The 12553-nt window shown below is 34.6% G+C and overlaps 1 protein-coding gene across 1 annotated transcript in view; it reads left to right on the top strand.

The window, feature by feature from the left end:
• The window catches only part of ITGA1 (integrin subunit alpha 1), a 166686-nt gene extending 155479 nt beyond the window's left edge, over positions 1-11207 (top strand). Inside the window, exons 27-31 of the mRNA XM_037798951.1 lie at positions 848-952; positions 1111-1215; positions 5551-5643; positions 7742-7858; positions 10611-11207. Coding sequence (XP_037654879.1) covers positions 848-952; positions 1111-1215; positions 5551-5643; positions 7742-7858; positions 10611-10655 — 465 coding nt within the window. The 3' untranslated portion in view covers positions 10656-11207. The remainder of the gene's footprint in view (positions 1-847; positions 953-1110; positions 1216-5550; positions 5644-7741; positions 7859-10610) is intronic.
• Positions 11208-12553: the final 1346 nt, after the last annotated feature.

Here is a 12553-nt window from a genome sequence, read left to right on the forward strand (position 1 = left end):
ATTCAAATATATTTTTAAAAGAAAAGTGTACTCATAAATCAAGATATAGCAACAGTGGTGATTGGCTTGTAATACATTTAAGTATTTCTACATCATCCTAAAAAATAAACTGCTAATGTTTCCCTCTAATCCAAAGAAAACAGATTTGTGAGAATCTACAAAGAAAAGAATTGTACTTTTCGTACTGCTTATGAACCTTTATGCTTACTACCTTTGATCAAGGATGTATAGAGAGCTGGGAAGCAAAAGCTTTATCAGATTATGTCTAGAGAAACAATCCAAGAACCAGCTATCTTATAAATATAGCGTTTTTACATCCATTTGGCTGTTTACTTACATTCCTCCCACTAGACTAAGTGATTTACCTTGGTGCATAGGACTCTGAAAATATTGTTGGATGAATATACAAATACTGATGAAAGTCCCTCAATTTCCAACTTTGTTTATAAGCCATGATATAAGTAAACATATTGGAGTAGCAGAGATTAAGATTTTTTCTCTCTGTATTAAGGGAATTTAAAAAGTAATCTTTGATTTAAAAAAACAATGAAGTTAATGAGTGTACTGCATATGTAATAGTATGTTCTACTAGTGTCCTTTCTTTTCCATAACACCCTCACTGCTACCCATTACAATTCAAAAGTGGCCCTGTAATAGTAGTTATTAGCTGGAGGGTGGATATATATGGCAGGTGCTAATAGCCTCTGCCATACTGCACACTCCAGAAGATGGATCTTTAATATATGGCAATGGCTGTCATTCATAGATTCTTCACATTACTGAACCAAGTCATTTTTCCCTCTGACATTGGGCATTGTTTGATAAAAGAAATATGTTCATTTTTTAGAATGCAAACTGTGGACCCAGTAGCCTTCAGGATCCTTTTGGTATCAACTCTGGGAAGAAAATAATTATATCCAAATCTGAGGATCTCAAACGAGGCACAATTCCGGTAAATTCAGATAACCAAAACAAATGCTAATTTTATCTCATGTTTTCCAAGTGAATAAATTCGATATCCATCTAGAAATAACTATGTTAAGTATTTTAATACAATATATTTGATCAGATGGCAAGAATACTGATATGTACCTCTTTACATTTAAACAGGACTGCAGTACATGTAAATTTGCTACTATCACATGTAATCTGAATCCTTCTGACGTGAGCCAAGTGAATGTTTCACTTATTTTATGGAAACCAACTTTTATAAAAGTAAGTGTTGCATTGTTCTAAACAATTATTGCATCAAATCAATAAATATTTTATTCAGTACTGAGTATGTGCAAAGCAGAATGCTGCTAAGGAAAGAACACAAGACTGGAGGTCAAGAGAATGTGGACACAGCCCCAGGTCTACTCACCCAGCTGTGTGGGTTTCATTTTCCCTCTCTTAGTAACTAAGTTCCCTCCAAAGTCCCCTTATGGATATGTACTTTTTTCGGTTTCTCTTATCCTTTTTCTTTACACCTTAAAAAATAAATGCCTCTATGGTACCGAAGCTTGTATTTATCAAGTATTTTGGAAATGAGGCAAAGAATTATAGAGTGAAAATTCTTGACACCATTCAGAAAGGATAGAGCTATAATATGTTATGGATTCATTGTATTACATTGTACTTTTATTTTATATAAATGTATTTTTGGAGGGCATGTTTGAATCCTGATAAAGGCAAATCTGTCTGACATGAAGCTCCTTTAAAACTTAGTCTATTGTATTATGTGTTATTTGTTTCTCTCTTGGAAAGTATTTATTTGTTTATGTGAAATTGACATTTTTTAGTTTAATCATTTTCAGTTACTGTTTTTGTAAGCCAAGAATTGTTGAAAATTGGCAATTTTCTATGTTTAGTCCTTAATAAGTACTATATAAATCTCGTTACCAGAGTGTAGATATTTCATGCCTACTTCCTTAGATAGGCATGAAGTTTGTTTTTTTCTAAGGATAAATCTGAACAGAAATTATTTAGAATTTTTTTCATTCTTTAACAAGGACCTACGTGAGAAAGGCAAGGGAAGGAGGATGGGTACACATTTGTCATTTGATGCCGCCAGCTCTGCTTGGGAAGTTGACAAAACTAGTGCTTTTACAAAGATAGACATATAGATCAATGGAATCGAATTGAGAATTCGGAGATAGACCCTCAGATCTATGGCCGACTGATCTTTGATAAGGCCCCCAAAGTCACTGAACTGAGTCATAATGGTCTTTTCAACAAATGTGGCTGGGAGAGTTGGATATCCATATCCAAAAGAATGAAAAAGGACCCCTACCTCACCCCCTACACAAAAATTAACTCAAAATGGACCAAAGATCTCAATATAAAAGAAAGTACCATAAAACTCCTAGAAGATAATGTAGGAAAACATCTTCAAGACCTTGTATTAGGCGACCACTTCCTAGACTTTACACCCAAAGCACAAGCAACAAAAGAGAAAATAGATAAATGGGAACTCCTCAAGCTTAGAAGTTTCTGCACCTCAAAGGAATTTCTCAAAAAGGTAAAGAGGCAGCCAACTCAATGGGAAAAAATTTTTGGAAACCATGTATCTGACAAAAGACTGATATCTTGCATATATAAAGAAATCCTACAACTCAATGACAATAGTACAGTCGGCCCAATTATAAAATGGGCAAAAGATATGAAAAGACAGTTCTCTGAAGAGGAAATACAAATGGCCAAGAAACACATGAAAAAATGTTCAGCTTCACTAGCTATTAGAGAGATGCAAATTAAGACCACAATGAGATACCACCTAACACCGGTTAGAATGGCTGCCATTAAACAAACAGGAAACTACAAATGCTGGAGGGGATGTGGAGAAATTGGGACTCTTATTCACTGTTGGTGGGACTGTATAATGGTTCAGCCACTCTGGAAGTCAGTCTGGCAGTTCCTTAGAAAACTAGATATAGAGTTACCATTCGATCCAGCGATTGCACTTCTCGGTATATACCCGGAAGATCGGAAAGCAGTGACACGAACAGATATCTGCAAGCCAATGTTCATAGCAGCATTATTCACAATTGCCAAAAGATGGAAACAACCCAAATGTCCTTCAACAGATGAGTGGATAAATAAAATGTGGTATATACACACGATGGAATACTACGCAGCAGTAAGAAGGAACGATCTCGTGAAACATATGACAACATGGATGAACCTTGAAGACATAATGCTAAGCGAAATAAGCCAGGCACAAAAAGAGAAATATTATATGCTACCACTAATGTGAACTTTGAAAAATGTAAAACAAATGGCTTATAATGTAGAATGTAGGGGAACTAGCAATAGAGAGCAATTAAGGAAGGGGGAACAATAATCCAAGAAGAACAGATAAGCTATTTAACGTTCTGGGGATGCCCAGGAATGACTATGGTCTGTGAATTTCTGATGGATATAGTAGGAGCAAGTTCACAGAAATGTTGCTATATTAGGTAACTTTCTTGGGGTAAAGTAGGAACATGTTGGAAGTTAAGCAGTTATCTTAGGTTAGTTGTCTTTTTCTTACTCCCTTGTTATGGTCTCTTTGAAATGTTCTTTTATTGTATGTTTGTTTTCTTTTTAACTTTTTTTTCATACAGTTGATTTAAAAAAGAAGGGAAAGTTAAAAAAAAAAAAAAAAAAAGAAAAAAAAGGAAAAAAAAAGATGTAGTGCCCCCTTGAGGAGCCTGTGGAGAATGCAGGGGTATTCGCCTACCCCACCTCCATGGTTGCTAACATGACCACAGACATAGGGGACTGGTGGTTTGATGGGTTCAGCCCTCTACCACAGGTTTTACCATTGGGAAGACGGTTGCTGCAAAGGAGAGGCTAGGCCTCCCTATGGTTGTGCCTAAGAGCCTCCTCCCGAATGCCTCTTTGTTGCTCAGATGTGGCCCTGTCTCTCTAGCTAAGCCAACTTGAAAGGTGAAATCACTGCCCTCCCCCCTACGTGGGATCAGACACCCAGGGGAGTGAATCTCCCTGGCAACGTGGAATATGACTCCCGGGGAGGAATGTAGACCCGGCATCGTGGGACGGAGAACATCTTCTTGACCAAAAGGGGGATGTGAAAGGAAATGAAATAAGCTTCAGTGGCAGAGAGAATCCAAAAGGAGCCGAGAGGTCACTCTGGTGGGCACTCTTACGCACACTTTAGACAACCCTTTTTAGGTTCTAAAGAATTGGGGTAGCTGGTGGTGGATACCTGAAACTATCAAACTACAACCCAGAACCCATGAATCTCGAAGACAGTTGTATAAAAATGTAGCTTATGAGGGGTGACAAGGGGATTGGGAAAGCCATAAGGACCACACTCCACTTTGTCTAGTTTATGGATGGATGAGTAGAAAAATAGGGGAAGGAAACAAACAGACAAAGGTACCCAGTGTTCTTTTTTACTTCAATTGCTCTTTTTCACTCTAATTATTATTCTTGTTATTCTTGTGTGTGTGCTAATGAAGGTGTCAGGGATTGATTTGGGTGATGAATGTACAACTATGTAATGGTACTGTGAACAATCGAAAGTACGATTTGTTTTGTATGACTGCGTGGTATACGAATATATCTCAACAAAATGAAGATTAAAAAAAAAAAAAAAAAAAAAAAGACATAATGCTGAGCAAAATAAGCCAGGCACAAAAAGAGAGATATTGTATGTTACCACTAATGTGAATTCTGTGAAAAATGTACAATGTTTTATACTGTAGAATGTAGGGAACCTAGAGATACCAATTAGTGGAGGGGGAATGATAATCTAATAAGAACAGATAAACTATGGAGGGTAATCTCAATGTTATGGGAATGCTCAGGAATGATTATGGTTTGTAAACTTTCTTGGATATAGTAAGATCAAGTTGGAAGCAATAGAGTTATTTTAGGTTTTTTTTTTTCTCTTATTCCTTTGTTTTCTTAGGGGTTGTTAATTTTCTTGGGGTATGGAAGGAACATGTTGGAAGCAATGTAGTTATTTTAGATTATTTGTTTTTCTTACTCCTCTGTTTGGACATGGTTTATTAATTTTCTTGGGGTATGGTAGGAACATATTGGAAGCAAAGTAGTTATTTTAGGTTATTTGTTTTCCTTAATCCATTGCTTTGTTTGAAATGTTGTGGGGTTTTTTTGGTTGTTGTTTGCCTGTTTGTTTTTAATTTTTTGATAAACAAAGTTAAAAAATTGAAAAAAAATCAGTAGAAAAATGGGAGTAAAAACTAAATGACAAATAGGGTGGGATGGGGGGATGGTTTGGGTATTCTTTTTTCACTTTTATTTTTTATTCTTATTCTGATTCTTTCTGATGTAAGGAAAATGTTCAGAAATAGATTGTGGTGATGAACGCATAACTATATGATCATACTGTGAACAGTTGATTGTATACCATGGATGACTGTATGGTTTGTGAATATATTTCAATAAAACTGAATTAAAAAAAAAAAAAAAAAAAAAAAAAACTAGTGCTTTTAATCTCTCAGAAAAATCTTAGCTTTCAACATTGCTCCACCCAAATATGACTACCTCTCATTGTGGTTAGCATAATATACCAAAAAACAAATTCTGTTTGTTTTTCAGACACGTTTTTCCAGCTTAAATCTTACTATAAGGGCAGAACTTCAGAGTGAAAATGCGTCACTGGTTTTAAGTAGTAGCAATCAAAAAAGAGAGGTAAGTGCAGCTCTAAGTTTTGAAAACATACATTGCACTCTGAATTTTGTGGCATAATATTTTATAATAGCAGTGACTAGAACTGCTCTCTGTAAATGACAGGCATTTTTTGGTACAAATTACACTTCATTAGCTTCACATATGATTTCAGTCTAGTTCTTCCTTATACAAAACTGGGAAAACCATGATATTTACAATTAACATGCCAGGTTTGACTTTATTGCTTCTATCACAGTAAATTGATGTTTCTACTTTCACCTTGATAACAAATGATGCATTTGTAATTTTCTTCCTTAAAAATTGACATTATAAAATGCATTTGACATCTGAAGAGCAGACTTTAAAACCATTTTCTTTACAGAAAGAGCCTTTATACTATACAGGAATACATATAAATTTTTAGCAGTTTTCTTCATTTAGTCACTGAGAAATTTGAAACCAAAATGAAGTGTTATTCCCTAATAAAAATTCAGGCTTGAAATCTTGGTAGTAATATAATAGTTTGAGTTTTTTACTCTTGTCCTTTTATAAAATAGGGACAAAGCACATGTTACGGATGTAGGCACTTCAGCATGATTTCCTCTCATCATGGGAGAGTTTAATACCCTACGCAGATAAACAGCATTATGTGAGTCATGAACTCCCAATATTCAGATATTCTTTAAATAGCTCATTTCAGATTATTCCAATGACCACTAATAAGTATACACCTATAAAGAAGCAAAAGGTGCATATAATGTTTACTTCCTTTATAAACAGCATTTAGCCAGATAAGTGAAAAATTGTTCCATATGCAGAAAAGCCAAAATTTCACTAGTACCTAAAAAAATATGACTATTATGTTGGAAAGAGTACGTTTGATTCCTAAATAGTTAAGACTTTATAATTAGCTTTATTTCTCCTAAATACTAGCCAAAAATCCCCCATGCAGATATTTATTCTCCATTTCATCCTAAAGGAAAGTCATACCTACATTGATGAAATTACTAAAAGCAATTATTTTGTTAATTGTGATTTTGGGAGACTCAGTGATCCCATCGAGCCTCCAGTTTCCATAAGTGAAAGTCCAGAGAATTGTTTTAGATGTGTTTAAAATCTATCTTAAAAGGTCTGATTCTGTGCATATGTATACGCCTGCCAGCTGTAGATTCCTCATGCATCCCCAATGACCTCCTGGAGTGATTTGAGGGCTTCTGATAGTATCCACTATATGCAAATCTCTCCCCTGTTACAAGTGTCCTTTTTCACCCCTAATCCTTCCTCTAGGTTAAGGAATGGAGATGTTCCCAGTTATATACAAATACCAACCGTAATGGCCATTATTAGCCATTGGTAATGACCCTGAATTAGTTTTTTCAGAAATATAAGGGGCAGGACACAGAACAGACAAGTTTCAATGAGGTTTGCATACCACCATGAGAGATCTTGAGTAGCTGGAGCACTAAAAGTTGTCCACTTCACAAATTTACTTCAGTGAACACCTAGCTTATGGATGCTGACTAAAAGATAAGTCAACTGGAAAAGACAGTGTGGTGTAATAAAAAGCACATGAAGCAGAAGTGAATGAATACATGTGCTTATCTGTACACTTGAGATTTGTGCATTTTACTGTAAGAAAAATTATGCTTCCATTTAAAAATATCAAAAATAAAGCCCTTTGGAATTAGTTAAGGAGATCCACTCAGATTTTTAGGTCTATATGACCTGTGACCTCCTAGTCCTAAATGCATGCTATTTCTATAATGAAATAAAGTTTATTAATAAATTTTTGAAACACATACTTTTTGTTCTCCCTTAGTTAAACCGAAATGCACCCTTAAATTTGAGTATCTGATTCATTGACATCATTTTACTCTTTATACATAAATTTATGAAGGATAAGATCATAAATATTTTTCAGTAATAATAAATTCGACACGGTTAGAGATTTAGAATAGATGGAGGGCATTTGCAAATGTAAACTCGATGGTTTGCCTCTGTGTAGTAATGAGATTAAGTTCGCTGTTTGATAGAAAATTATTACCTGCAAGAACCCAAGTGTTCCAGGATTTCTAATAGGTGTCTATTGATGTTAACAATCTTGTTTAATAATTTTCAGCTTGCCATTCAAATATCCAAAGATGGTCTACCAGGCAGAGTGCCATTATGGGTTATCCTGTTGAGTGCTTTTGCTGGTTTATTGCTGCTAATGCTACTCATATTAGCACTGTGGAAGGTAAGCACCAGAGCTCCTTTGACTTTCTATTTCAGTCATCATCAGCAAATTGGTGAAATAAATGATGGTGCATCCATGCTGTGGAAGACAGTATCATACAGTTATGAGAAATACTGAAATGATAACCAAGATACAAATTAAAAGGAAAAGTATATTTCAAGCATTGTGTAAAACTCTGCCCCATTCTTATGAAAGAAAAAAAATAACTTACACCTTTTGAAATAATGCATATCCAAAAATCCTGAAGGATCTCTCTAGAGGTTGAGATTATCAAGGACTTTCATATGTCTGGAACAGGTGAAATTTAAGATAAGATGTATTACTTTTGTAAACAGAGAAGAATGAAAAATTTCCTTTATAGAAAAAGAAAAGAATGAATTCTTATGTCAATTTAAAAGTATGTAAGTAGAAGTTTCGTGATTAAAATAAGCCTTGTCCTAATCACATATCTCTGTGTATCTTACAAATCAAATGCTTCTTTTGTGTACAAAAAAAACCCACTACACTTTGTACAATTGGTGTCCCTTGAGTGAGAGGTAGGTGTTTATTAATTAGCTGATGTAAGGGAAAGCTTATGATTCCACAGAATCCTATTTCAGATCCTTCTATAAAAGTAAATGATCATCTAAGTTTTGTCAGGTAAATCTGCATATTTACATAAATGTTTTGCTTAGACTGAGGTATGCAAGATTTTCAAACTCTTAGCTGTATCATTTTCAAATTAAAGTAAAACTGAGATGATAGGTTTAGGATAAATTTAATAGGGAGTAGAATCTCATAAAAAAGTTAAATTTAGTGCTTTCCAATTAAGCAACAAATTGTGGTATTTATTATAGTATATCATCTTAATTTTTCTTACTATTTTGTTAGAGTCAAACTATGTTAAAAATACAGATTACAGCCTCATATTCCAAGCAACAGAACTGTCTAATTTAAATAGTAAGTTTCTCTCCTACTGAATTACCAACTGTCCCTATCCTTTCTGATTCTCCTATAATGACTAGTATCCCTTCCAAGGAGAAGATGAACAAAGCCATGCTAAAGATGTAGGTCAGTAGCATTTGGTTCATTAGATAGAGCCCATGGCTTTTCTCCAGCCAAGCCCCTGAGACAGGTTTCTTGATCATAAGTGTCCAGCACTTTGCCATTTTACAAGACACCAATGCTCTCTCTGTAATACCTAACTTTGCCACACTGTGGTACCCAAGGTCTGGTTTATGGGTATCGAGATTGTGCTTCAAATACACAATGTGGTTTCTTAGTTATATGCACCTCTCATAGAGGTAGAATGTTACTGTTGAATTCTTTCAATATGGTCTTCTATTCTGGACACTGCATGTTAAGTTTTAAAGTATTGCATTTAATGTATGAAGGTAAAGAAGGTTGAAAAGAAGCAAAAAGACTTCAGAGAGAGAAGATAGAAGATCAAGGGCCTGGGTTGGGCAGGAAAGAGGAAAGTTGTGTAATTCATCACCTGCTTCTGTTAAAGCCTGACCTGATTTGTTTAAGACTCAGAACATGCAGGCACAAGTTATGGGGTCTAATGGTTTCTGAATCCTGGACTTTTATAATTGGCTCAAAGAACAGACAGGCCTGAGACATGCAGAACTGGAATTCTGGTCTAGACAAGTTTATTATTGTTTCCATGTTCATTTATCCTGTTTCTCTGAGAAATTCGCCATGCTTTTTCCTCATCTGTCACCAGCTAGATTCTGGTATGGTAGAAGACATAAGCCTTGAGTAAACCTTCTCTAACCCAAAAAAAGAAAGTGCATTTGATTGCTAATCCCCTTTAAGCCCTTAATTTTTCAAGAATGATTTTTAAAATATATAATTTCTCCCCTTAATTCATCATAACTTCATGATTAAAATGATATGGAAGTACCACACATTTAAAGAATCAACATATTGCCTTCACTTGAACGATTATAATCCAGTCTCAAATTGAAAAAAAAAGTACACATTTTTTAAAAAGCTACTTCTCTATGATCCTTAATTTCCTATATTTAAAGACAAATATTTTATATTAAACAATGCAAAGGAAGTCCCTTCTGGTCCCAATATTCTATATAACAGGAAAAAAATAAATACAGTACTATTACCATTTTATGATGCCCGAAGTCACATAATGAAACATAACCCACATTCACCACTGTGTGAAATTTTTCATGTAGTCAAAGAATTCATTTTCACATCCAAATGATAATGAATGTTTACAAGAGGCTCTTCATGTCAAGTCTAAGTAGGCAAGAGTTCTGACACGTTTACAGTTAATCCAGACCACTAAGATATCTTCCCATCACCTTGACCACCAGAGATTCCCTAAAACCCCTAATGACCCTAATTTATAACCATCAGTTATTTAATGGAAGTTTCTCTGCCACACCCATGGAGAGGTAGAGGGAAAATGATGGCAAAGTAGAGACAGTTCCAACTAACTGAAGTTTGTATATCTTGCAAAATATTTTCCCAAAACCCTTTAAGTTAGTTCAATACATCTTTTACTACTAGGAGATGTGGTATAGGTAACCAACAAAAAAGTTAAAAATGAAATAGCAATTAAATAAATGTCCTTTTCTTGATACCCAATCTAACTTAGTAGGCCAATGAAAAAATATCTCTCAATTATATTGAGTAGTTGTATGCTGAGAATTGTCAATATGTTATTAAATTAAATTTTATCCAAGAAGCTTAGTATTTATTACTTAAATTCAAATAATGAATTCTTTTATGTTTTATATTTTTTCAACAGATTGGATTCTTCAAAAGACCACTGAAAAAGAAAATGGAGAAATGAAATATTTTACAAGGGAAAAAAATAACAATTATCCAATGATCTATCCTCAGGTTTGCCTCAAATATGTGACAAGAAATATATAAATATAATTAAAAACCTAGTCACATAATTATGTAATCATCAGGGATTAATCACTTGGAAAATGACAGATCAAGCATGATCTGAAAACAATGGCATAAATATATATTTTATAAAATGATGAAACATTTTAAAATACTCATTTTTTGAGTATTTAAGCAAAATTACAATGCTATGAAGAAGAAAAATCTGTAAAAATATGTTCATATATTAAGACACCATTCTAAGTATTTAAGGAACACATCAAAAGAAGATTTTTATGGTCATTGAACATTTACTTTCAAAACAGTATAAATTAAACTTTTCCCCCTTGATTTCTGATGAATATCCATATTCAATATGATGGACAGCATTTGTAAATGCCAAGAAAGGAATTACCTGAAAAAGATAACTTCCCTGATTCAACTGATGAAAATTTCTGGTTGTAGAGTCCTTATACAATATGGACTGAAAATAGGATTATATTACAGAGAATATATTCAGCGTCTTTGTGTTGGGTTCTATACTTGGAAAGCTTTATTCCAAGGTGCTTGAAAAATGGTGCGATTGAGCTGAAATTCTATCTAGGATGGAAAATCAAGATAGACTCATTGTTTGAAAGCAAGTGTACTGAATGGATTAATTTAAGCTTTTATAGAACACACTTAATTTTGTATTAAGCTCTTAAACTCGAAACTTTTATACTGAAAAAAAACACTTAGAGCAGTTTTTATTTTTGTAGTGTGGCATAACAATGATTTGTCATTAAAAAAAAGCAAGACTGCATGAAGGATATGCTAAATGGAACATAGCAATGTGGATATTTGCTGATCAGCTTTTGGATCTTAGAGGTCCCTGGATGTGACCCGAAGTAGGAGTTTTCTCAACTCCTTGGTACATGGTTCATTCAAGCCCCAAGCTGTGAGAGTATGTTTATTTTTAAGGTGTTTTTTTTTTTTAAGTTTTAAAAGTATATTTTATTTTCCAAACATTTTTTTTAAATGAAACGACAGTATTTCATTTCAGTATTGCATTTTACCAAGAAGTCACTGCTTTTTGAGTGTGGCATAGCAGCATGTAAATAAAACCCCAGAAAGTTTTTTAAAGAATTTCAGGTTTGAAAACTCACGTCAATAGAAAGACATCAGACCTTTGTACATGCTTCTTTGTTCTTGAAGTAATCATTATGGTTCATTGGACTCTACTGTATCACAAGCTCTAGGTTGCTGTGTTCCTTAGGAGAATGACAGTGAATGAATGTATAGTAGCTGCATGTGTGAACTACTGCTGTAAAGTCTGCTGATAACTTCTGCAACCACTCTATATCTCCACCTGATTTACCATCACAAGGCCAGAACCAGAAATCATCCAGAAAGTCTTGGGCTCTGCTTTTCTCAAAAAGCAGCAAATCAAGGGAGAAAATGAATGCCTTGAATTTAATTTTTTAAAACCTGTTTCCAAGGAATTATCAGAGGACTCAGAGTCAGCCTACCTCACAGCTCACCACATCTACTTCTAAGCTCCTGTTAGTTAGAGCAATGCTGCTGGGGGATGGGGGGTGGGGGTGGGGTGGGGACCAAGGTCAGCGGTAGTAGGAGAAAGGATAATCTTTCCGGAGCTTTGTTGTCCTCCTGCTGGCCTGTCATTGTTAAGAAATGTTCGCGTTTGGAATTTTCTTCATTCCAGCTATCTCCAGGTTCAGAATTTATTCTTTCCATATATTCTTTCTTTGCCCACAGAACTCAGTCTTTTCTAATCAGAGTCAACATATTGCACAGCTACAGTGCACTGCATGCTCTGCAGCCCTGCTCCAATCTCAACACATTCTTAAAAGGGAAGCT

The sequence above is a fragment of the Choloepus didactylus genome, chromosome 11 (assembly GCF_015220235.1).
Source record: "Choloepus didactylus isolate mChoDid1 chromosome 11, mChoDid1.pri, whole genome shotgun sequence".
Lineage (NCBI taxonomy): Eukaryota > Metazoa > Chordata > Mammalia > Pilosa > Megalonychidae > Choloepus > Choloepus didactylus.